The 21,945-nt window shown below is 38.4% G+C and overlaps 3 protein-coding genes across 4 annotated transcripts in view; 2 read left to right on the top strand and 1 right to left on the bottom strand.

The window, feature by feature from the left end:
* Nucleotides 1–249: 249 nt before the first annotated feature.
* Nucleotides 250–14,523, bottom strand: gpbp1l1 (GC-rich promoter binding protein 1-like 1). The gene is made up of 12 exons (XM_084427043.1): nt 14,190–14,523; nt 11,988–13,090; nt 10,220–10,333; nt 9,923–10,052; nt 9,519–9,832; nt 9,273–9,348; nt 8,969–9,165; nt 8,655–8,795; nt 4,527–4,682; nt 3,781–3,899; nt 2,328–2,430; nt 250–2,209 (listed from the first exon to the last, which is right to left on the bottom strand). Exons 3-12 carry the CDS (start codon nt 10,277–10,279, stop codon nt 2,054–2,056), a joined length of 1,452 nt encoding a protein of 483 aa, XP_084283169.1. The 5' UTR covers nt 10,280–10,333; nt 11,988–13,090; nt 14,190–14,523; the 3' UTR covers nt 250–2,053.
* Nucleotides 14,524–15,312: 789 nt separating this feature from the next.
* Nucleotides 15,313–17,033, top strand: tmem69 (transmembrane protein 69). The gene is made up of 3 exons (XM_084427044.1): nt 15,313–15,401; nt 15,586–15,635; nt 15,845–17,033. Exons 2-3 carry the CDS (start codon nt 15,591–15,593, stop codon nt 16,526–16,528), a joined length of 729 nt encoding a protein of 242 aa, XP_084283170.1. The 5' UTR covers nt 15,313–15,401; nt 15,586–15,590; the 3' UTR covers nt 16,529–17,033.
* Nucleotides 17,034–18,957: 1,924 nt separating this feature from the next.
* mast2 (microtubule associated serine/threonine kinase 2) overlaps nt 18,958–21,945 on the top strand; it is a 135,862-nt gene continuing 132,874 nt past the window's right edge. For both annotated transcript variants that reach the window (XM_084426141.1, XM_084426140.1), the window contains exon 1: nt 18,958–19,962. In XM_084426141.1, the coding sequence (XP_084282267.1) occupies nt 19,882–19,962 (81 nt within the window). In that variant the 5' untranslated portion in view covers nt 18,958–19,881. The remainder of the gene's footprint in view (nt 19,963–21,945) is intronic.

The following is a 21,945-nucleotide window of genomic DNA, read 5'->3' as shown; positions in this document are numbered from 1 at the left end:
TGGAACGTCTGCCTCAAGTTACATGTACTGTATTTGTTGACTGAAGTTTTGTTTGTTGGTTACAATCACCTTGGAGAAAGGGGAGTGGTGTGAAGAATGGAAGTTAAGAGCAAGAGGAATCAAACCCTTGAATATTTTAAAGCTAATTATTTGTATCTTTTCCATGCATATTTTAAACATTACCATTTGCCCTCCTAAAACATACAAAAAAAGTTTCCCAAGTGTTTCAGCAGAAAACGAAAGGCTGGACATGTTTGGCAAACTGATGCAAAATATTTATTACAATTCTTTTTCTCCGATCTTTTCATTGTGATCCAGTAGTTTATGCCTGCTTTGTCTCATACAGATAAACCCATACAGGACACCTTTCATCTTCTCAAATCTGTAAATAATGTTATCAAAATAATCTTAATCTTCCAAAACTCACAATTTTTTATTCTTATATTTTTTTTTACAATCCACCCTGAATATCAAGGCTGCAGAAACAATATAATGCAAACAAAAGAAGAAGAAAAAAAAACTATTTATGTGGGAATTTTTACAGCTGTACCAAAATTAAAAAAGAAACTTAAATCTGTGATAAAGCAATTTTATACCCTATCAGCAAAAACAAGGTACAAAAAAAAGGAGATGCACAATTTACACCAGCAGTCCCTCATGAAATAAAGAACTTTTAAAGATGGATCTCTACTTCACTGCCAGCAGCAGGGATAGAACTCAGCTCCCAAAATGAACCTCAAATGAACTGTTTAAGGAACAACATAGCAGAACAAAATGTGCAAGCCATCTTACTGAATCGCTCAAAGAAAGTTCAGTCATTACAAACCAGACATCAGATTAATTCCTGCATTGTAAACATTACATAAGCCCAATAATGTTTAATGCCTTCTATTCCATTGGGTAGATTTTATTTGGGATTTGTGAGGGAATAAGTTCTTGTGTTTACTGAATACCCCCTTATCAATCCACATGCAATGAATGTAAAGCTTTTGAAAATGATTGCCACAGCATTATGTCTATAAGCACGAGAACGCTTTTTATAGAACTCTGAAGTGTTCAGGATTTCAATATGGTTTAAATCAAACAGCTTTTAGGTTATTCAGAAAAAAAAAAAAAAAAAAAAACTTTTATACCATGGATGGGCAAGAAAGAAGACAGTCGGTTTATGATTTTTTTTAACTTCAATTTTTCCAAAACAGAACCCAACATTAGTGAACTGAACATCTGTATGTTCATCTGGCGTACCAGAACTCAACATAAACATAGACCCTTCCATCCAAACTTTACCTTTATTCAAAAACCAGCTCCCAACATACTCTTCCGCAACTAACTTTTAAACAAGCTTTTTCTCACATGTGTACTTGGCAGACATATGAAATCAGGTATATTAGTATGATTCTGCAGAATGAGAAGCGTGAAAATGAGCAGGGTTTGCTGAAACTGGAGCCAGAAATGGACTGATGTTCTAGCTGCCAGACTGCATGTGACAGTCCATTCAGTGTTGCTTTAGTTCTTCCTTGCTGCAGGGATGACTGGCTTGAGTTCATTTCTATGAGGGACTGAGAGCAACGTCGCAGTCAGCGGCTCACAATGATTGTTTCATCTTAACACTAATGCTACGAATTGTTTTCGCGAAAAAAAAAAGAAAAAAAATCTTTTAGAAAGGTGTCAAAGCCATTTTATAGAACATTCAGAATGATGTCATATTTCACGTTAAATCACGGTTATAATTGGTGTTATTATTATGAATTAGTCTTTTTCCCAAGCAAAACAAAAAAGATCTGGTGGAGGGGTGCATGTGGCTTTCTTTGACATTTCTAGTTCAGGATAAAGAACAAAAAGCAGACAAGGAGAGAAAAGAGGGGGGGGGGATCAAACAGAAAGACATCGCCTATGAGGTGACAAGTGATTTCTTTTTCTCTCCGCCTGGGATATGACCGATGTTCCTTGTCCATGAAAAGAATCTTTTCTCTCTTCTTTTAGTTTGAAATAACTGGGTGTGATGAGACAGATTGAGAGAAAGGGAAATGTGGGAGTGGTGTTTAAAGCCACATTAGGTATCATCATCATCGGAGGTCTGGCTGCTACTGCTCGTCTCAGATTCGGAGCCCTCTTCCAGGCCAGGGTTTGGGGTGTTCCTCCAGGTTAGCAGGGCCACATTACGTGGCTTTAGGAGCACACCATTACGCCCAAAACCAATCTTCTTCATCTGACACAAAACATACACACAGTCACTTAGGAAGTTAACTATAAATGTCCATGATGCACTTAATTTTAAGCAAAGAATAAACTAAAAATAAAAGTGACACTATATGCATTTCCCATACCTGTTCAGTTTTAGCTTGAAACTCTTTGAGTTCGTCTTCAGTGAGGGGCTGGAAGTTGTCATCATTTTCTGGGTATTCTTGCCATCCCATAGCCTTCAGCAACCTGTCAGGGAGGATCCACATGTGTGAATATATGGATTACGGATGTTGTCTTTGTGGGCAGATCAATTTGTGGCTCTTTTTAAAAACCTAGCATGCTACCTATGGAGGTAGCATTACATCTTAAGTGTGCTTCCAAATTATCAAAGATACATAGTTTAAAAAAATGATGGCATTGAAAGTATCCTTCAAGAGGAAATCAAATCTCAAATAAACTGCAATGAACTAGGTGAAAAAAAATTAATTGTGGTTGAAACAAGGGAAATTTGCTTGCAAATAAGCTTCTTTTTTTTTTTTAATTAATGAAATGCATTAAGATAAAAAAATATTTATTCTATTATCAGAAAAGTAAAAATTCATTATATTATCATAAAATTAAAACTGTATTTTTATGCTTTTAATTTTGCAGCGCTAGCTTGGCAACATGCTAACGGCCAACTTGTGAACTCAATTGTCTTCCACATGCACAGGAAGTGCTATTTGTATGGGGCTGTTTACACCTGGCCACTTCATGCGTTTTCTCAGATCGGATAGCTATCTGATTTATCAAAACGATTCCATTTACACCTGGTCACATAAATGTGTTTTTGCGAAACGGATTTAAATCCGATCTTCAATTCCCGCGCTGTATGCAGATTTAATGGAGTGCACGTCACGAAAGCAACAGATATGAGCTGCATTTTATTGATCATAAGCTAAAAATTTCTAAATCAAAGACCGCAATAAGAGAGAGCGGCAACATCTCTGGTAAGATCATTTCGTTTCTTTACTTTTAATGATGATGATTGTGTGTTAAGCGTCTGCGACTTACTTTCACTTTGATTTGCGATAGTTTGCACGTTGGCTTAATGAATAGATGCTCAGCTTCTCATCTGCGGTGATGCGTGTTCCAGTAGCGTCGTCATATCTGGCTATAACATTACATATAGCCTATAACATTTAATTTTTTAGCATTTTTGGGAGGAGTAAAATTTACATATGTGGTTTCAACAACCAGATGCATTTACACTTGTCCAGTTTCGTCTGGAATGCGGCCCAGACCACCTCCTGAAGTGGTTTGAGCGATCGGAATCAAATCCGTCTCGAATGCGTTTCGGAGGGCATTTACACCTGGTCTTTTCACGATCGGATAGCTATCCGATCTGAGAAAACGCATGAAGTGGCCAGGTGTAAACAGCCCCTATGATATATGTAGTTGCCCAGTGCCCATGTAAAGCACTCCAAATCAGTCACTTGAGACGTACCATTTAAGTTACTACAAGTAATTTGCACATGTAGACGGAACACTAAGTTTTGGAATTGAGCTTATATGTGTCTGATGTGTTGAAGTGTTTGTGTATGAGATTGCTCTGACCTGTGTTCCGCCTCCAGAGAGCTGGACAAGTGCTCTGGGTCTGAGTCACTGAGAGAGTGGGAGATGCCGTTCTCATGACTCTCTCCAAACTCTTTTGGTTCAGGGGTGCTTCCCTCTCCCTAAACACAAAGATAAATTACAAACAAAGGCTTTAGCAAACACAAATATGAGGCAGAATCAAAATCAATCAACTGCTTAGTGCAGTGTTGTTATTGTTAACGAAAACTATTTCTATAACTATACATACAATTTAAATATTAGATGAAAAACTAAGCGCTAAACGAAATTTCGAAATTTGGAAACTGAATGAAATGACATTTTTAAAACTAAAATAAAAATAAGTGTGTAAAAAAAAAAAATTTAATAAAAAAATGGCTAGAAAAAGTCACATTAAAAAAAATAGAATTAAAATGAGAACTAGAAACAAAAACAAGGTCATTCAAAACATTAATACATGCTATACTATATAAATAATATTAAAATGACACTGGCTTAGTGAACTCAAACTGAAACCATGAAAAAAAGCAATAACTAATGCATCATATTCAAGCAGAAAAACACAATAATCATTCATATTGAATAGCTGTTGTGAAAAACTAGTGGCCGATGGCTAATATAATGCCAAAAAATGTAACTGATGCAAGCGCGAATATCTGCGCCAATCTTAAAATGAGCAAATAAAGGCATATTAATCTGCTTATTACTACAGCTAACAGACAGCAGATCAGAGATGAACACATCTGCACCTCTGCTGGAGCTCCTGGGCTGTGGCAGTCACTCATATCCCCGTTTCTCTCATCCTTTAGTCCACGCAGGAACTCACTCTTACGGTCTGTGCTGCGGCGCATCAGTTTTAGCCTTGAGGGGGTGATGTCTATGGGAGGGGTGGTGCTGGAGGGCGGCTATGGAGGGAGGGAGAGAGAGGGAGAGAGAGAGAGAGAGAGAGAGAGAGAGAGAGAGAGAGAGAGAGAGAGAGAGAGAGAGAGAGAGAGAGAGAGAGAGAGAGAGAGAGAGAGAGAGAGAGAGAGAGAGAGAGAGAGAGAGAGAGAGAGAGAGAGAGAGAGAGAGAGAGAGAGAGAGAGAGAGAGAGAGAGAGAGAAGAGAGAGAGAGAGAGAGAGAGAGAGAGAGAGAGAGAGAGAGAGAGATGGAAAGATAAATATAAATGCTGGGTAAGTAGACATGTTGATTATTGATATTCTCTTATGGATAAACATGATAACATTCTGATGTTTAATGAATATTGGAGAATGCAGAAATGATGTAGTAAACATTTTTCGTTCAATCACCATCTGTTTGTGTATTTGGCATATGTCCACATTGTACAATGACACAAGGCAAGAATTTGTTGACATGAAGCCAACCACTATCATATTATTTAGGAATATCAGGTACCAGTTCCTCACTGGCAAGAGATTAAAAGGAACTTGGAAAAGTTTTTTTTTTGTGTGGCAATTCCATGTTATTGTACATTTTTATATGTTGATAATATTTAACTTGATGGGCGGAACAACAAAGATAAGAAACTGATGTTAATTCTCCATGCAGCTAGCACAAAGGCTACAAGAAAACAGAGCCACCTATGTGATGGAATCTTTGTCTGTCTGAATCTGTCTGGAAGACCCAGACAGAAGAATCTTTTAGAATATGGAGTAAATGGACTGAATACATTAAACCTATAAAATCAGACTTCTATTGATTTGGAAAAAGGTGTTTATTGAACGGTAAATGGTCTGCAGTGTAGTTCCTTTAATGCCGGGTTCAGACTACACGATATCAGCCCGAGTTTCGAGGGTATTCGTAGATGACAATTGGGCGTCAGGAAGCAAGAATAAACCATTTGATCTTTTCTAGTGTTTCATGGAGGACGACAACCGACACCGCATCTGTGACACTTCACGACGTCCCGAGAGAAAAACTAGCATGTTTTATTTAATTTTTTCCAGTCCTTCACGATGGGTTCTGTCACTTCTGTGACGTTGACCAATAGGAGCACAGAAGCTCTTTCGTACACAGCTTTTAAACATGGCGAAACGAAAGAGAGACGGGTGCTGCCTGGTGGAACTATGCGTCGGTTCGTCGTCGGTTAGGAACCTGGGTGTGCTCTTTGATATCAATCTTTCATTTTAAAGTCACGTGTCTAGTATCTGTAAAACCGCATTTTTCCATCTTAAAAATATAACTAAATTATGTTATATGCTCTCATTGACAAATGCGGAACAATTAGTTCATGCGTTCATGACATCAAGGCTAGATTATTGTAATGCTATTATGGGTGGTTGCCCTGCACGCTTAATAAACAAAGTCCAGTTGGTCCAAAACGCAGAAGCTCGAGTTCTTACCAGAACCAGGAAGTATGACCATATTAGCCCAATTCTGTCAACAATGCATTGGCTCCCTATTAAACATCGTATACATTTAAAAATATTGCTGATTACTTACAAAGCACTAAATAGTTTAGCTCCCCAGTACTTGAGCGAGCTCTAAACGCATTATAGTCCTTCACGTCTATTGCGATCTCAAAATTCCGGCCAGTTGATAATACCTAGAATATCAAAATCGACTGCTGGCGGTAGATCCTTTTCCTATTTACCACCAAAACTTTGGAACAGTCTTCCTAACATTGTCTGGGAAGCAGACACACTCAAGCAGTCAGTTCAAAGCTAGACTAAAAACACATCTCTTTGACCTAGCATACACATAACACATTAAAGACTTTTATAATTTAATGTTAGGCTGCATAGATTAGGTCAGCCGGAACTGGGAAAACTTCCCATAAATCCTGATGTACTCGTTACATCATAAGAAGAATGGCGTCTATGGCAATATTAGTCTCTCTGTTTATCCCGAGCTTTACCGCAGTCCGCCGGATCCAGGCTGTATCCAGATCTGATGAAGGACCTGCACCTGGACGTGACGACAGCGCAGTCCTGAAATGTCAACTAGGCTCTTCCCTGTGAAGGCCTCCCTCCCCCTCCCTTTACCTATCTACAGATAAAACGTTGTCGGGATAATTCCGGTTCGCGTGGCTATGTGGAAGCGATAAAAAATCTGTATTATAAATTAAGGCCAGACAAGTAGTATATTGAGGGTTGATTTGTAGGGAAGGACTACACGCCTGGGCACATATATTCAAACGCACATACCTATAGACTGAACTCGTAATACGCATGTGCACGCCATCTGCGTTCTCACTGGTTCGCGTTTTTGAAGTTTGCGCAGAAAGAACTTAAGAGTTTTCTGTTAAAACGGTGTCGTGTTAGCAGCCCCTAAGTTAATAACTAATGACCGTTGCGACGGAAGTGAATCAAACTAACTTTAGCTGGACAATAACTTTATTCTAGAGCTGCTATAAAGCCAAAACAATCTCTGTTACTTTAATTTCCTATTATCACTGTAAAGCTGCTTTGGAACAATCTACATTGTTAAAAGCGCTATATAAATGAAGATGACTTGACTTGACTATGCAATGGAGGACCGCTTTTTGGAACTAAGGCAACAATACTCCATACTGTCCTCTCTGTCCAATCCTGGAACATGTCCAGTGTTGGGTTTTGCTTCGGTAGCCATTGTTTGTTTACGCTCTTGTTTCTGGAAGTTAATTGCTAGTTCTGCCTTCTTGATGACATCACACGTTGTTAACCTTTTCACACGTAAATTTAAAATATTCAGGCTGACTCCCAAGCGTGAGGTTTTCAAGGCGACCGTTACTTAGAATGTGTCTCTTTATTGTTTCCATGGTGACGCATCATTGCTTGTAACGTGACACACCGCAGCCACAAGAGCGCTGAATGAATGATGATCTGCTTTTATATATTTTTTTTTTCTTCAAAATATTCACAAATTTGTTAGGTATAGCATGAAATATCTGATATTCCGGTGGTCAAAAATGTGCAAGTGGATGCGTTTTGTTGTTTAAACACACCTTTATAACGATCGCGTTAGTTGAGCTACATGCGCGCCGCCATGTTAGTTTGTGCCCCAGTTCATGGAATCGGATCTGTTGGATTTACAACACGTGAATTCAACCACTTCTCCCGAAATACATGAAAGTAAGTGGCCGGTGAACTGGGAGAAGAATAGAGTAAACTTTAAAGTTACTTACACGATGTGTATCTGATATTAATAAAACGTGTCTAATTATAATGGAAACGATTATTATTGCCACTTCCAGACATCAGTGTGTATTTTACAAACTCTAAATGTATTGTTTTTCTTAGTACTTATGTGAATTTAAATGTCTGAAACCTAAAATAAATATTATGTGGTTGAAAGCTCTGAATAGTTGATATATAACAAGCTCTGTTTAAGTCCATCTCTGGCTCAGCGCCAGCCAACGCGCAAAATCACATTTGAATTTAGAAGTTGATCACGTGATGCACTGACCGTTCCAGGGACCAGCCATGACTGATCACACCGGTGTGATCGTACGTGCGAAAGGGTTAAAGACAGCAAGAGATGATTGGTCAGAAAGAAACTTGTTGTCTGACATGGGGTCTTGTCCATGACACAACAAAAATTTAGGAGTCAAAATCACATGCTCTGACACAATGACTATTGTAACAGACAAAAATATCATGTAGTCTGAACCTCGCATAAGAGTTTTAAGTAAGTAGCTCCCCATGTTTTACTATATAATATAGCCGCTGATTTGAATTGTTTTATGCAAGATTCATGAAATACATATCTGGTAACGATTTTGTAAACATATTAACGTTCTTGTTTTATTATAGAAATAATAATAATTATTGTACGCGTTTCTTGCATAACAAAAAAAAGATTGGTTCTGACTTTTTAAAATGACTCAGCTTACAGGTTTAATTACAACCTACTAATAAAAAAAAACCAGCCTCCATGCCTGACTTTGTCACTTTACCTCTTTAGAAGTGCCATGGGCAGGTGCACTGACGGGTGTCAGAGGTTTGGTCACAGACACAGGGCTGGTGAAGGCTGAATCCCGTCCAGAAAAATGCAAACCCACTTTAGTTTCCCTTCCATTGGGTTTCCATGGGCCTGACTACAAAAAAAGACAAAGGTTTTATTTATTAAACGAAAACGACACAATTGTCCTAATATAATAAAAACCACATTAGGAAAAAAATCTCACCATAAGTGATGTGATTCAATAAGCTGGTGTAACAAATTACAAACATCATGCAAGTACTATTTTCAAATCCCCTAGCTCGGTACCTTTGTGGGGGCAGTGGCAGGTTTGGGCACCAGATTCTTGTAGACACTGGGTCCAGTGATGGGGACTTTAGAACCATTGGCGGACAGAGGGCCAGCACTGGCAAAGCCAGCTGAGAAAGCAGCACTGGGGTCCTCCTTAGACACTTTCTTAATGACCAGCATCTTAGACATAGCCTGCTTAGCACTAGGAGGGTTCTCTGTAACAGAAGTTGCAAAAAAAATGTTCAGAACAAACCAATAAATCTAACTATTTGAATTCAATGCAAGCGGAACATGGTGACTCGATAAACGAAAGCAACATTACCCCATACTCCTGCTGGAGTCCCGACAGCACGAGGCTGACTTGCTGGCTTTCCAGTTGTCTCTGGGTTCAAGGAGGGCTAAAATTCACATGAAAACAGAAGGCATGAATGCAAAGCAGTCAGTTCATTAAAAGGCATGTAAAGAATGACAGAACTAAACCGCTTTAATTACATAAGCAGTGAACTCATGCCTGGTAGGGGTGTGACCCCACTACACAAGTAAACAAAGAGGAAAAAAAATTACTTACAAAATCCTCATCAACAAACTTGAGCTTGTCATCGTTGCGCTCCTCATCAGAATATCTGTCCTGATATGAGCCACCTTTGCGTGGATGAAAGTTTCCATTACGTTGTCGGTGGCCTCCTTGTCTGTCCCTTTCACCTCCACGTTTGATATGCCGAGCATGGTGGTGGTGAGGACCTTCCTGGCCCCTCGGTACCCCATGCCAGCTGGGGGTCTCCTTCCACCCTGGTCCGCCTCCCAATCCCCCCTGACTCCCCTTCGCAACACCAGAGTCTACTGAGTCATGCCTCAATAGAGATGGCTGCTGCCATCCATCACCTGAAGAGAAAATGAATAGCTATTACACATGGCAGGTCAAAAAGCAGGTTAACTCTACATGAGGAGGAAGTTAGATGCGTGTTCAGCAACCTCCAGGGGCTCTTAGTGGGTCATTGTTGAAGAAGCCATCAGAGGAGTTGTGTCTGCGACGGTTAACTCCCGGCCGGCTGTCTCCGCGGGGAAAGTGCTCTCCATGCTTCTCAAGGGGGGCAGCAGGGGACTGGAAATAAAGAAATAAATAAATCACACAGACATATTAAACAGACAGTTTTTACTTAAAGCTTATTTTAGAAAATAATGATTAGGGTCAAGAGAACTAAGAGAGTCATTTAAAAAAAAAAATGTTTTAATGCACAGGTCAGTAGAGTCAACAATCCATTACAATACCTTGGCGGACTGAGGCGTGGAGAAGTTAAGCCAGGCAGGAACAAAGTCATGCTGCGCCATTTAGGTCCAGTGTCTCCCGTCAGTGGATGGAGGCATCAAACCTCATGGCCTGAACTGACAATGCAAACAACAAACATCATGTCACCATAATCTACTACAACAAAAAACCTCCCATATCCCATTAATGCAAACACATTTAAAGTCATCATGAAATGGAAATTGCAAATTGTGTCTTTTATTAAGTAGTATATCTGAGTGAAATGACTTTTTTAACTTAAAAATGTAGGGTGGGACTTGATTTTGTCTGGATCCTTGTTGTTTGCTAATTTCTGCAATCGTCTCGTGTGAGTGACAGGTTGGTGGAGGGAAAGTACTGGAACTCCTCTGGCCATTGGACAACCTTATTGCCCAGCATTTTCACCAGAGTAAACATCATAATTCTTGATGTTGCGAGGAGGGGGGGACATTAATGTTTTTGATAAAAGATTACAAGGGCATATGAAAAAATAATGATGTGTATGGATGAATCATTTATAGCAAATACTGCAATATTCCATAACTCTTTAAAAGGTGAAAAATGACATTTTAGCAGCAACAAATGCAAAATGACTGTTTCCAAACAAGTTTGGAATGTACCCCCATCAGCCAAAGGTCAGGCAAACAGATAGTCTTCACCTGAAACTCATGTCATTGGTTGAGCCAATGTTGCGGAGTCAGGCTGAAGAGAATAGGCTATGTTTTGAAAACACCACAAGGCCAGTGTTTCCACATTTCGGAGAAATCAACCTTCAAATGGCTTGCTTGCAGTTATATTTGCATTTTAAAGGTGCTAAAAATTGCCCAATAACTTGACAGATATTACTGAAAAATGTATCTTTAGAAATCGACTTTCAGAAAATGACTTGAGTGGATGGGTAGAGTTTAAGTGGAATAAACGATTGAAGAATTCTAGCATCCGTCACCAGAGAGAAGTCTGTCATTTTTACAGGAATATCGAGTTACAAATTGTTTAATTTAAACATTGAGGTGAAAAAATGGGTAGCACTTTACAATCCAAGTGGATGCATGCACACAGGAGAGACCCCGACATGATTGTAAAGCGCTTTGGGTGTACAGTAGTACTTATGAAACGTGCTGTATAAATTTCTCATTCATTTCATTCATTCACAATAAGGTTTCATTAGTTAATGAACTAATAATGACCTGCACTTAAACAGCCTTTATTAATCTTCGTTAATGTTAAGGTCAACATTTATTAATGCTTCATTATTAATCAAATGTAGTATTTGTTAACATTAGTTAGTGCATTGTGTGAACTAACATGAACAAACAATGAACAGCTGTGTTATTAATACCTAATGTTAACAAATACAGTAACAAATGTATTGCTCATGGTTAGTTTATGTTAGTTAAATACATTAATGTTAGCAAATGAAACATTATTGTAAAGTGTTATAAATGTTTTATTTTAAAATAAATTAAATCACATGCCGATTTTATATTTAATGTCTTTTTTAAAGACAAGCTAGCAGCTTCTAGGTTAAACATTAAAACAGAAAACACTAACTTCTGCTTTATTTCTCTCTTGGCCTTGACATGAAAGATTTTTGTTTAGATTTATCAAAACAAACTTTAAAACAACTAGCCTAATTCTACTGAATGGCAAATTTCACATTTCATTACATACTGTAAGAGGTAGACTAACTAATTCAGAGTGCAAAATAAACAATACCAAGAAACGTTCTAGCTAAATGTTGTGGCTTCTTACCCCAGAGACAAAGGCTCTGTAGTTCGATGGCCCTGTCCTTGGCTGTGTCTGTGTAGAGGGCCCAACCAACGCACTTGCACAGGCTTTGAAGCCTCAGGACAACAGCAGCTCCTGCCACAGGCAAACTCCAGTTTCCAGGATGGTGCAAAGAAGGGGATGGAAGTGAAACTTGTGCAGCCCAAGGTGAAATTGTTAGGTGATGGAAAAGATGGTGACGTGTTGTTTTTGATCAATGGCGTGTAGTTGTGGACGAGTAGCGGATGTGTTTGATCTGTAATGCCAGAGTGACTCTCCACGACACCCTTAGTTCACCGACGATGACTGTGTGCATTCAGGGCGACCGAATACAAGTCCAGTCACTTATTCTGGGGGCTTGTGGTAGCAGCACGTTGTGCCTGCTCTGACACTCAGAAACTCCTTTACGAACTCATTTTCGGCTGAAGACACACACAGCGACAAAAAAAAAAACGGAGAGTGGGTTTGTACCACACAATGCTGGTTTGTGGAAAGTGGTGATCCGAATATATTCACCTCATCAAAACAGCGAAGGTGCTACGTCAGGGCGAAAAGGGGAGGGGGGCTGATTTGTCACATCACAATAGCTAGAAGTGCTTTATGTTATAAAGTCATGAGAATTGCTTTATCCTTCAACAGCTCATACTTTGGATGCTTCAGTGAACCAAACAATGAAAACTTGACATCTTTAATTATCGGCCCACATGGCTGATAAATGGCTGGTGAACCAATATCACGTTAGGCTACCGAAAAAATTGGAAGTAAGTATGATTTGCCTCCTAACAACACTTCCGATCTTCCAGTTCATCAAATTAGAAGAAACTTCCACAGGTGAGTAACTTGAAGCCAATTTGCACAGATTCTGGTTAAACGCGATGTACCGTGCATTGGTGACTCAAATGAAACTCGATGACAAAACACAAGCGTCCAGGTGCAAGCAAACCTTGAACATTCACTGAGAAACAACAGGTGTACTCCAGATTGTATTATTGCATGTTGGGAGATCTTGGGTCTCTTAAAATCCTGCAGTCACAAATCCAACAGGTCTTTCTTCCTCCAGATCTTCACAAATAATCTGCAGACCAACTCTGTAAAATAGCAAGCAATATTTAGATCAATTTATGTCTTTTATATAGCCTATATATTTGAAAGACCAAAATTAATGTTCATATGTCCCGAATGCTGTCTTCGAAACAACCACCAAGGCATAAAAAAGTTTGGCAGCACAATAAGCTGCCTTGACAGGTTACAAATGTGCTACAACTACTTTAACGGAAATAAACATTCTGCTCATTATTTACTCATCCATCATCCACATGTTGTTCCAAACATGTATGTTTTTCTCCCTCAGAGGAAAATGCAAGATAATAGGCAGAATGACATCTCTTGTAATGACTGACTTACACTGCATGGAAAAAGAGTCAAAGTGAATGATGATGACTGAGGCTGTCAGTCTACTATTCTGCCAAACATTCTCTTTTCTAATCCTAAAACCATACAAGTTTGAAACAACAAGAGAGAGAGAGTAAATTATGAAAATAAATGTGATTTTTGAGTGAGCTATCCTTTTAACATGGCTAATCATCTTCTTGCCAGGGGACTTTATATGAAATTTGGCCATACATTTTCTAACTAACATTACAGTAAGATAAACAATTTGTTTGTATAACTGTTGTTTCAAACTTACAAAGTAAAGTGAGGGGAACTAAAAGCAGGGTTAAGAGTTAGCTGCAGGATTGAAGTAGAATTGACTTTGAAATATATTTGTGAAAATAGCAAACTAATACTTAATATGCCCGTTCAAACGTTCTGGCGCATACAGTAGTTCAACATACCAAGACAATTTCGCAAATTATGAGTAAATAGTAATTCGTTTTTCTACTTGCTGAACACTCGCTAGCACGGCGAAGCTAGCATAGTAGGCCATTCGATGTGTGCATAAACCTTTTAGTCCACGTTGACTGGTTAAATTTAAACTTTTCAAAGCAAAGAAACTTTTAGGCATTATTAGACGGCTACATAGGGGTGAATTATAACGACTCCGACTTGTGTCGTGACGAAATACGTGTTGTTTTAGCCACGGCGCGAACTAGGCTAAGCTAGCATCCCTAGCAGGAATAAAGTGTTGTAAAATGGCTCCCTCTCGACACCAAACCAAACCAAATAAACATTTCGTTATACACCTACCTTTTGATCCCTTGTCTATCCCAATAACTTAAACGAAGACAACGATGCGCCGCTTGTCAAGTCAATTTGACAGTTTGGAGGTTGTCGTATATCTGATTCTGTATTTTGTTTGTGTTTTTAATCACACTCGTTCCGACTTTGCCAATCCATCTAGCTTGTTCCTGTCTACTTCTGCACAGACGAGCTAATCGATCGCAGAGCACAGCGCGCTCGACGCGTCATAACATTCTGCCCCAGCTCAAACCAGCTTGAAAAACACAGAGCGCGGACTTTTAAAGTTTGCAACTACTCGTGAAATATATTGAGTTAAATGGTTACAAAAACTTATGTAAACAACATGGCAAAATGGGCGCAAATGCAAATTAGCCCTACAAGAAAGCATTTATTGAGTCCACGGTGTCTGATTTCACAGGCATTTGTAACACGCGAAGTAACGAAAAAATAACCAGGTGTGCGTTGGTCTATCTATACAAAATGCACAAAGTTGTCACCTAAATCTGAAAAGGGATAGGTTTTCGTGGTAACTTTGCGTTTTATATTCTGTTATATAGCTGCTTTTCCAGAAAAATTAATAGACATTTCGACCAATTCACAAACATCTATTTGTAAAATCAACATTGTATGTGCAACATACCAAATAAGGTAAACAGCACATTTCTTTTTGTTGTTGTTGCACAAACAGTACGTGATGTCATTCAGTTAATAGGCCTAATGATTAAACAAATATGAAAAAACTTTTAATTTGGAAAATAATAATTGGATATAATAATACTTAAACAAGCCTTTATATATGTGTGCTTGTCTTTGTTGTTCAGACTACATAATTGTATCAGATTGCATACATTTTGAATAATAATAATCTGATATCTCTATAGTGGATTTGAATAAGATAAATACATAAACAAACATAACAAATACATTTGAAGTGTGAACATGGCTAATAATGACCAACATCATATAGACTTATTCGCTATACCATTCCCATGAGACTCCATCACATCTATAAAAGTCTAATGCAGTTTTAAAAGTAATAACTGCATTTAATTTGAATTTAAATACATGATCCGGACTCTTCCGTAGGACTTTTATAAGAACTTTCCAGGCATTTTGCGTGTTGTGATGTGTCTGGCTTCACATTTCCACACGCGTTGTAATGACCTTCTGCTGACTAAATCTACGTTTTATTTTAGGACGTTATGATATGAAATCAAGGTATGTTTTAATAAGTTTAATCGAATCCTGTTTCTGACATAAGATATAAAAGCACTGATTGTGGCTGTTAGCTTTTATAATGTGCAATTCAATTCAGCAACTTGACATCCGATGTGATTCAGACAGCACTTCAGCAACTGTCCTTAAACGAATGATTAATGTTTTCATATTATTTAAATTGCAGGTAAAATGTTGGCCAGTATAATCGGACGTCACATCCTTGGCAACTTTGGGGTGAGTGAAACATTTTACCCGTCAAATTTTCTTTACATTATATTATTTTATCTAATTTTATTTATGAATAACAGTACTCATAACAGTACTCCGTGTTATCTAATGGTAATAGACCTCCAACACGTTATGTATTTAATTTTTTTATTGTTTATGAGAATTCTCATTAAGATTGAAGCAATTGTTTTAATTCAAATGTGTTCTTTGTTCAGGTGTCCAGAAAGTTTGCCTGTCTAGGGCCGTGGACCACTCATTGTTCAACACTGTTCACTAGAGGTTTATATGGACAGTTGCCCCCAAGACATGTTGCTGGTGCTGTTCTGGGAGCGCAGTCATTTCACTGGTCTGGCCAGAGACCGAAAAAACGGCCTCAGGAAGAGAATCCACCAAGAGAACTTGATTTGCTTCGTTATGACATGAGAGACCTAAAGAAAGCTCCAAAGCCGGCCCTCTATCTCGGATTATCTGGTCTCATACCTTTTGTATCCGCTCCTCTACTTATGGCTGTCACTGAACTGTATCTTCCTGAAGTTGCATTTGCTCAAGTCGTATACGGAGCGTCCATTGTTTCCTTTCTAGGTGGAGTACGCTGGGGTTTTGCCTTGCCTTCTGGAAGTCCAGCAAAACCTGACTGGCTCAATTTAGCCAACAGCGTGGTTCCCTCACTGATTGCTTGGACAGCACTCATTTTTTCCCACGACATTACACAGTCTGCTGCAATTGTGATAATAGGGCTTGGGATATCATTGCATTATGACCTGTCCCTCCTGCCCACATACCCCGGCTGGTTTAAAGCACTGAGGACAATCCTCACAGCTGTAGCTTTTTTCTCCTTGATAGGCACTGTTGTCATTAAGCAGTTTTATCCTGAGAAGAAGTATTTCTCTGATAAATGATTTATGCATATTTGTAATGTCAGGCCATTTAAATATGTTAAAAGTGTCATCACCAATAATGTGTTTACATTACATCATATTCTACACCATGTTGAATCACTGAATCTTTCTGTTTTTTCATTTCTGACTCCATTCTCTTACTTTTTTATAAAATATCCATTTGGCTTCCTTATTGGTATAGGCCAAACAGGTATTAAGTTGCTGTGGTGAATTCAAATGACAATTTTTCCTGACTTTTAATATAACTTAACATACTGCGTCAGTTAGATTGTGATAAGTCAAATATAAATACTGAAATAAAATTAGAAGTATTTTTAAAATTTTAAGTGATTTTGAACAAAAAATCTTGCAGTGCAAATGCAAAAATGTTTGAAATGGAACTGCATTGGATTGAACAAGTAAACTTTATTTTGTATACATTTTTTTAATGATTTTAGCAAAAACTAAATTCTACGTCATTCATACACTGTAAAACCTAACAGTTACTTAATAAAACAAGTTCATTTTACTCAAATATTACTTAAAGTTCATTGTACTTAATAGAAAAAAAATGTATTTGAACTCAATAGCCGAGTATATTAAGTAGAATTCTTAAAATGTAATGAGTTACAGCAGATTTCTAGTTCCCAACATGCTTTGCGTCGGACTGTTAAAGAAGAGTACATTTTAAAATTAAGTGTTTTAAGTATGTGTTATTGATCATGTTAATATATGGGGTGATCTGTTAGTGTTCAATGTTCTGTTTGTTGGGAATTTAAAAGGGTTTCTGTTATGTCCTTGGGGGCGGGTGGTGGTGCTGAAAAGTAAAGCCTGTGTTTAGGCTGAGGATTTAGGAAAAGCAATGGCAGTGATCCTTCGAAGGCCGCGAAGGTCTGACTGAACGTTGTTAAATGGGACGGTCTTGCCTATGGAGGACTGTTCTTGTCTCCTAGCAACTGTGACAGCTTTTTTGAAAGTTATATTAAACTGCCTGAAAACAAAACAGGGTTCACAAACTGTCTAAATATGTTTCACCATGGTCCATTTCTTTAAACAATAAAGAGTATACACTATCTATAATTGCATCTTAGTAAGATAGGAGTAAACATTTGAACCGCTTTAAAGTGTTTTTTTTTTTTTAAGGTCATTTTAGATGTTTTACATTTGGATCATTAGATATTTGAGTAAGTTGAAACCCAATACTTACGTTTAAAAGAGTAATTTGTTAATTTCTCTAAAAAAAGTCCTGTTGTCACTGGCATGCAATGAATTCTGGGGTAGACAAGGCCACGAAGGATGAGGATCTATCTGTTGTGTCCTTCATTTCATGAGAAACGAAGGATGAATTTGGAGGCCGCATTTGAAGGATCCTTTGAATTGGGACAACCTTCGCCGTGCCTCTGTGATGCAATCGGCCTTCGAAGGATTCAGCCTTTGAAATGGGACACAGCTATAGTCTATTTGCTTATTTCTTGCATGCAGGCGCTTGTGTTTTTGCCAATTAGTAATTAATTAACAGTAAATGATTTGAGTTAATGTAAAGGTTTTTATTAATTTAATTAGGCCTAAGTTTAATATTATGTGGACTCAAATGGAATAAGTTTACAGAACTCACAATAAATATTAGTTTTCAAACCTAAATAAGGCAATTGGTTTCCTCAAAAGCTTTGAGTTCAGGTGCCCTAACTCGTTGGGTTACAGTGTATGCTGCTGAAAGTTTTTCAATGCTTGATATATACATATATTTATTTTTTTTCAGCATTTGTTGGCAACTGTACTACAAAAAGCTAAGAGTAGACTAAGATTCACCTTTCAAGAATCCATGCGACATTCCAAATGATTGTTTCTTTCATGTTTCTTTTTGAGGTGCCCCATGCCCCCTCCTACATCACAATTTTTATGATACAAGCCAAAAATCTGGCATGTGGCTCTGTTCACCAATTCAGAATTCAGTGTGCTCCCTATTGTAACACATTCAATTGACATAAATCTCCACAACACACGCGGCGACCTTGTCATTGCGTCTAATTTAATTATAATTTGAATTTCATTTAATAAATTCAATAATAAGAAAAATTAAGAAATTAAGTATACTTCGCAGGTTTCTTTTTTTCTTCAGTATATATCAATAAAAGACTTTCAATATTGTTTTATGCAGAATGAAAATGTAATAATTGTTATAAAAAAACATCACTTTAGTCTCAGCAGATGGCAGCAAATACTAAGTAAAGTCGTATTTCACCAAAAAGAGATTTTTTCTTGCCCCTTCTAAACCATTGGAGGATCAGCCCTCCGGTGTGCAACGCAAGACTCCCCCACTTGACTCTGCTCATACAGACTGAACTGAGATCAGCGCTCCAAATGTAGTTGCGAGAGACCCCACTTAGACTCTGCTCTTACAGACTGAACTCAGATCAGCAATTGGCGCGCACCCACCGTCGTTCACTGGATCCGAGCTTCAGGAAGCTGCTAGGTTTCCTCCCCGGAGAAAAGCAACGACATGGACCGGCTTTTATTAGCAATTATTTCTGCCACCGAGCCGTTTCGCTGCAACGGCTGGGTTTACGTTTGAAGAGGAGTGAAGTTGGAGGAGAAAAGCGGAGCTTCGTGCCCGCATGATATAATGATCCGTATCAAAACAGAGCTCGCGCTCGAGACCTGACTCACGAGACATGATGAACAGTTGAGCTCGCGCTGTGTTGAGGCTCCGCGGCAAAGTATCTCGTCAGTCTGGCGGTTGACTGAATGAAAAAAAATCGCGGTTTTTAAGGTTTTTGTTATGGCCGAGGTAACTGCGGAATCCTAAAGTATTAGTTTACAGAGAAGAGAAAATACGCTGGGTTATTGGAAACTGCAACAAGCACGTTGGAAACGCGGCGTTTTTCAACGTAATGGTGACCTGTCGTTATAATCTCACACTGACCGGCGAGTTTATTTACACATTGTTTTTAAACAGTCACTTCATTTTTGTAAACCCGAAAAGACGTTTATTTTGCGGATGTTGTCAAACTTTATCAGCAGACAGTTAACTTAGCGAGCTAGCGAGTTCCGCCGGCTGATTTGCCGCGCTAAAGTCGCATAGTTTAGTTACGTTACATAAAACTGAAGACAAAACAGTATTTGAAGGGAAAACTGACAGGCTGTCATGGCAACTCGGATTGTTACTTAAGGTCGAGACGAGAGATCAACACAAAAGCCACGGTGTCGAACCTGCTGTCACTATTGATTCTGTCTTTGTGTTTGTGGACCAAAGTTGAGGAGAGGTTTGCCCACCATGTATCAGAACAAGACCTGTTTCACCATCTAATGCACTGACCATCGGATTCATCGATACATTACTATTGTAGATTGTTTCTCAACCCCCATCCACCAGAATGAAGGGAACCGAGAGCAAAAACAAAAGGAAACTCTGCACCTCTGAGCAGCGGGAGAGCAGCACTGAAGGAAAAGACGAGGTGAGTGATCTTGCACTGAAACGTGGACCCGTTTTAAACACAGATACATCGCATGTTTATTTTTAAATGCAAGGTAAACATGACACAATACAAACGCAATCCTTTTAGATGGTGGTGCATGTGACGCAGCTGCCCTGCAGAATGAGCGCAGTGCATTCATTCAGTCCATCCGTGAAGAATCTGCTTACAGATCAAGTGCATTATGGCAGTGAAGCTTTTCTTACAAAAATCCCTCATCAAGTGATATAGCGAAAAAGTGTAAGGTCGTCTGCTTGTGTATAGTACTTACTATAGCTTGCATAGCATTCAACTGATGATGAATTAACTGTCGTCTTTATTTTGTTTAAATGATTATATGACTAACGTTAGTTTGTTCAATTGCATTATATTCCAGACTGATGGAATATTATTAAAAACAATACACGCCCAGGACATCATCAATGCACACTGGGTTTTGTGTGTTTTTGCATTGTCTATAATTAGCTTTGTACACTTATTCGAGTAAGTTTATGGGACTTGCTCAAGTTTATTACCCACATTATATTTGTTTTGCAAGAGTTTTATTGGCTCCTTGTTTTCTGACAATGTGAGTCTTGTGTTATCATTGATGGTGATAGAACAGAGTGACACTGGAAGGAAATAAAACAAGGGGAGTACTCTTAGTTATTTTGTGAAACGCTCACAAGTTTAGTGTTTCTTAATTTTATTGTTACAAAAAGTGCAAAACCATTCTGATGAAATTCTTATTTAAGAAATTTCTTATGTGGTCACAGAGTCTATTAATTAAGTGGAATTCAACTAATATACACATTGATTTCAAAGTGGCTGTGTGTGTCATTGCTGCAATATAATGGGCAATAATATAACAGAAGTAATTCATCCTAGCGAGGGCATAAAATGAGAAGTGATGCAATACATTGTTCCAAAATTGTTCAGAGAAGTACCGACTAGATTAGATAAAGAAATAGTGAGATCATGAAGTTGTTTTTGTAACAACTTATTATGAGTTAAAATTAGTTTTTCATATATCCAAATTTCTTGAACATAGCACTGCCTGTACTCATTCCTGTCTTTAAAGAGCATCAGTCTGGTCAAGCTGTATTTTGTTTTTGAACTATCAAAATGTCTGGCTTGTGTTCATTCTGATATTTTGGCACATTCTTCCATACACCAGTCACATTGTAGTAGGTAAGAGGAAGTCAAATTCAGTCACAATGTGACTGTTGTGTTTCCGTGTTTAATGTTAGTCAGTGTTCTGCCTGATGAGATCATAAAGGGAGTGGCACAGTTCAGGTGAGCCATTAGTCTTCTTTCTAACCTGACCCGGATGGCAGAGTGACCTAGAGTGCAGAGATCATCTTTTTTTTCTTTTTTTTTGCACTTTTGAGACCTAAAATCCTGTGTTTCCATGCTTTTTGCCTTTTTAATGAAGTGCTGCATGGCTTTTTGTCCAAAAGTGCAATTGCTTAGGTTGCAAGACATGGTTTAGAGTACAATAAACCTGAGACAAGTATTCTGACATGTAAGTTTCAGATTTTTTGAGGGAAAATTTCTGCTTCTAGGGCTTGGGCGTTGTGACGTCATTACTTGGTGTGGCGGCCATGTTGATGGCCTTGCGAATGTAAACATACAGCAAGTCGAACGAGGAGAAGCAGAGTTGGGAGAAAGAAAAAAAGATGTTAAAGTCCCGAAAAGGATGTGGAATTTACCGGGATACGTTAAATAGGGAAGCCAGGGACCGGTATGTGGACAAAATCGGCAAAAAAGTGTAGTTAGTAGCTGTCAACTCTCCCGTTTTTTCCGGGTTTCTCACGTATTTGAGCTCTTTTCCCGCTGTCTTACCGGTTTAGTATTTTCCTCTAAAATATCCCGAAAATGAAAATTTCAACATTCATCTTTCTGTTGCTATCCCTCTGCTGACAGCAAAAATTCGTACTACAAAACTGCTGCATTAACTAAGCGAGTTGTGAAGCTAGGTCTAAC

The sequence above is a fragment of the Rutilus rutilus genome (genome assembly GCF_951802725.1).
Source record: "Rutilus rutilus genome assembly, chromosome: 12".
Taxonomy (NCBI): Eukaryota; Metazoa; Chordata; class Actinopteri; order Cypriniformes; family Leuciscidae; genus Rutilus; species Rutilus rutilus.
Note: the sequence above shows the minus strand (reverse complement) of the source record. Positions and strands in the feature narration are given on the sequence as shown.

What these genes read in the sequence shown, in the direction of transcription:
- gpbp1l1 (XM_084427043.1), bottom strand. Translation starts at nt 10,279, where the DNA reads ATGGCGCAGCATGACTTTGTTCCTGCCTGGCTTAACTTCTCCACGCCT. An exon ending in CCACGCCTCAGTCCGCCAAG is followed by an intron (nt 10,053 to 10,219) that starts GTATTGTAATGG and finishes CTTTATTTCCAG; the next exon opens with TCCCCTGCTGCCCCCCTTGA. An exon ending in GACTCCAGCAGGAGTATGGG is followed by an intron (nt 9,166 to 9,272) that starts GTAATGTTGCTT and finishes CTTCTGTTACAG; the next exon opens with AGAACCCTCCTAGTGCTAAG.
- tmem69 (XM_084427044.1), top strand. Translation starts at nt 15,591, where the DNA reads ATGTTGGCCAGTATAATCGGACGTCACATCCTTGGCAACTTTGGG. An exon ending in ACATCCTTGGCAACTTTGGG is followed by an intron (nt 15,636 to 15,844) that starts GTGAGTGAAACA and finishes TTCTTTGTTCAG; the next exon opens with GTGTCCAGAAAGTTTGCCTG.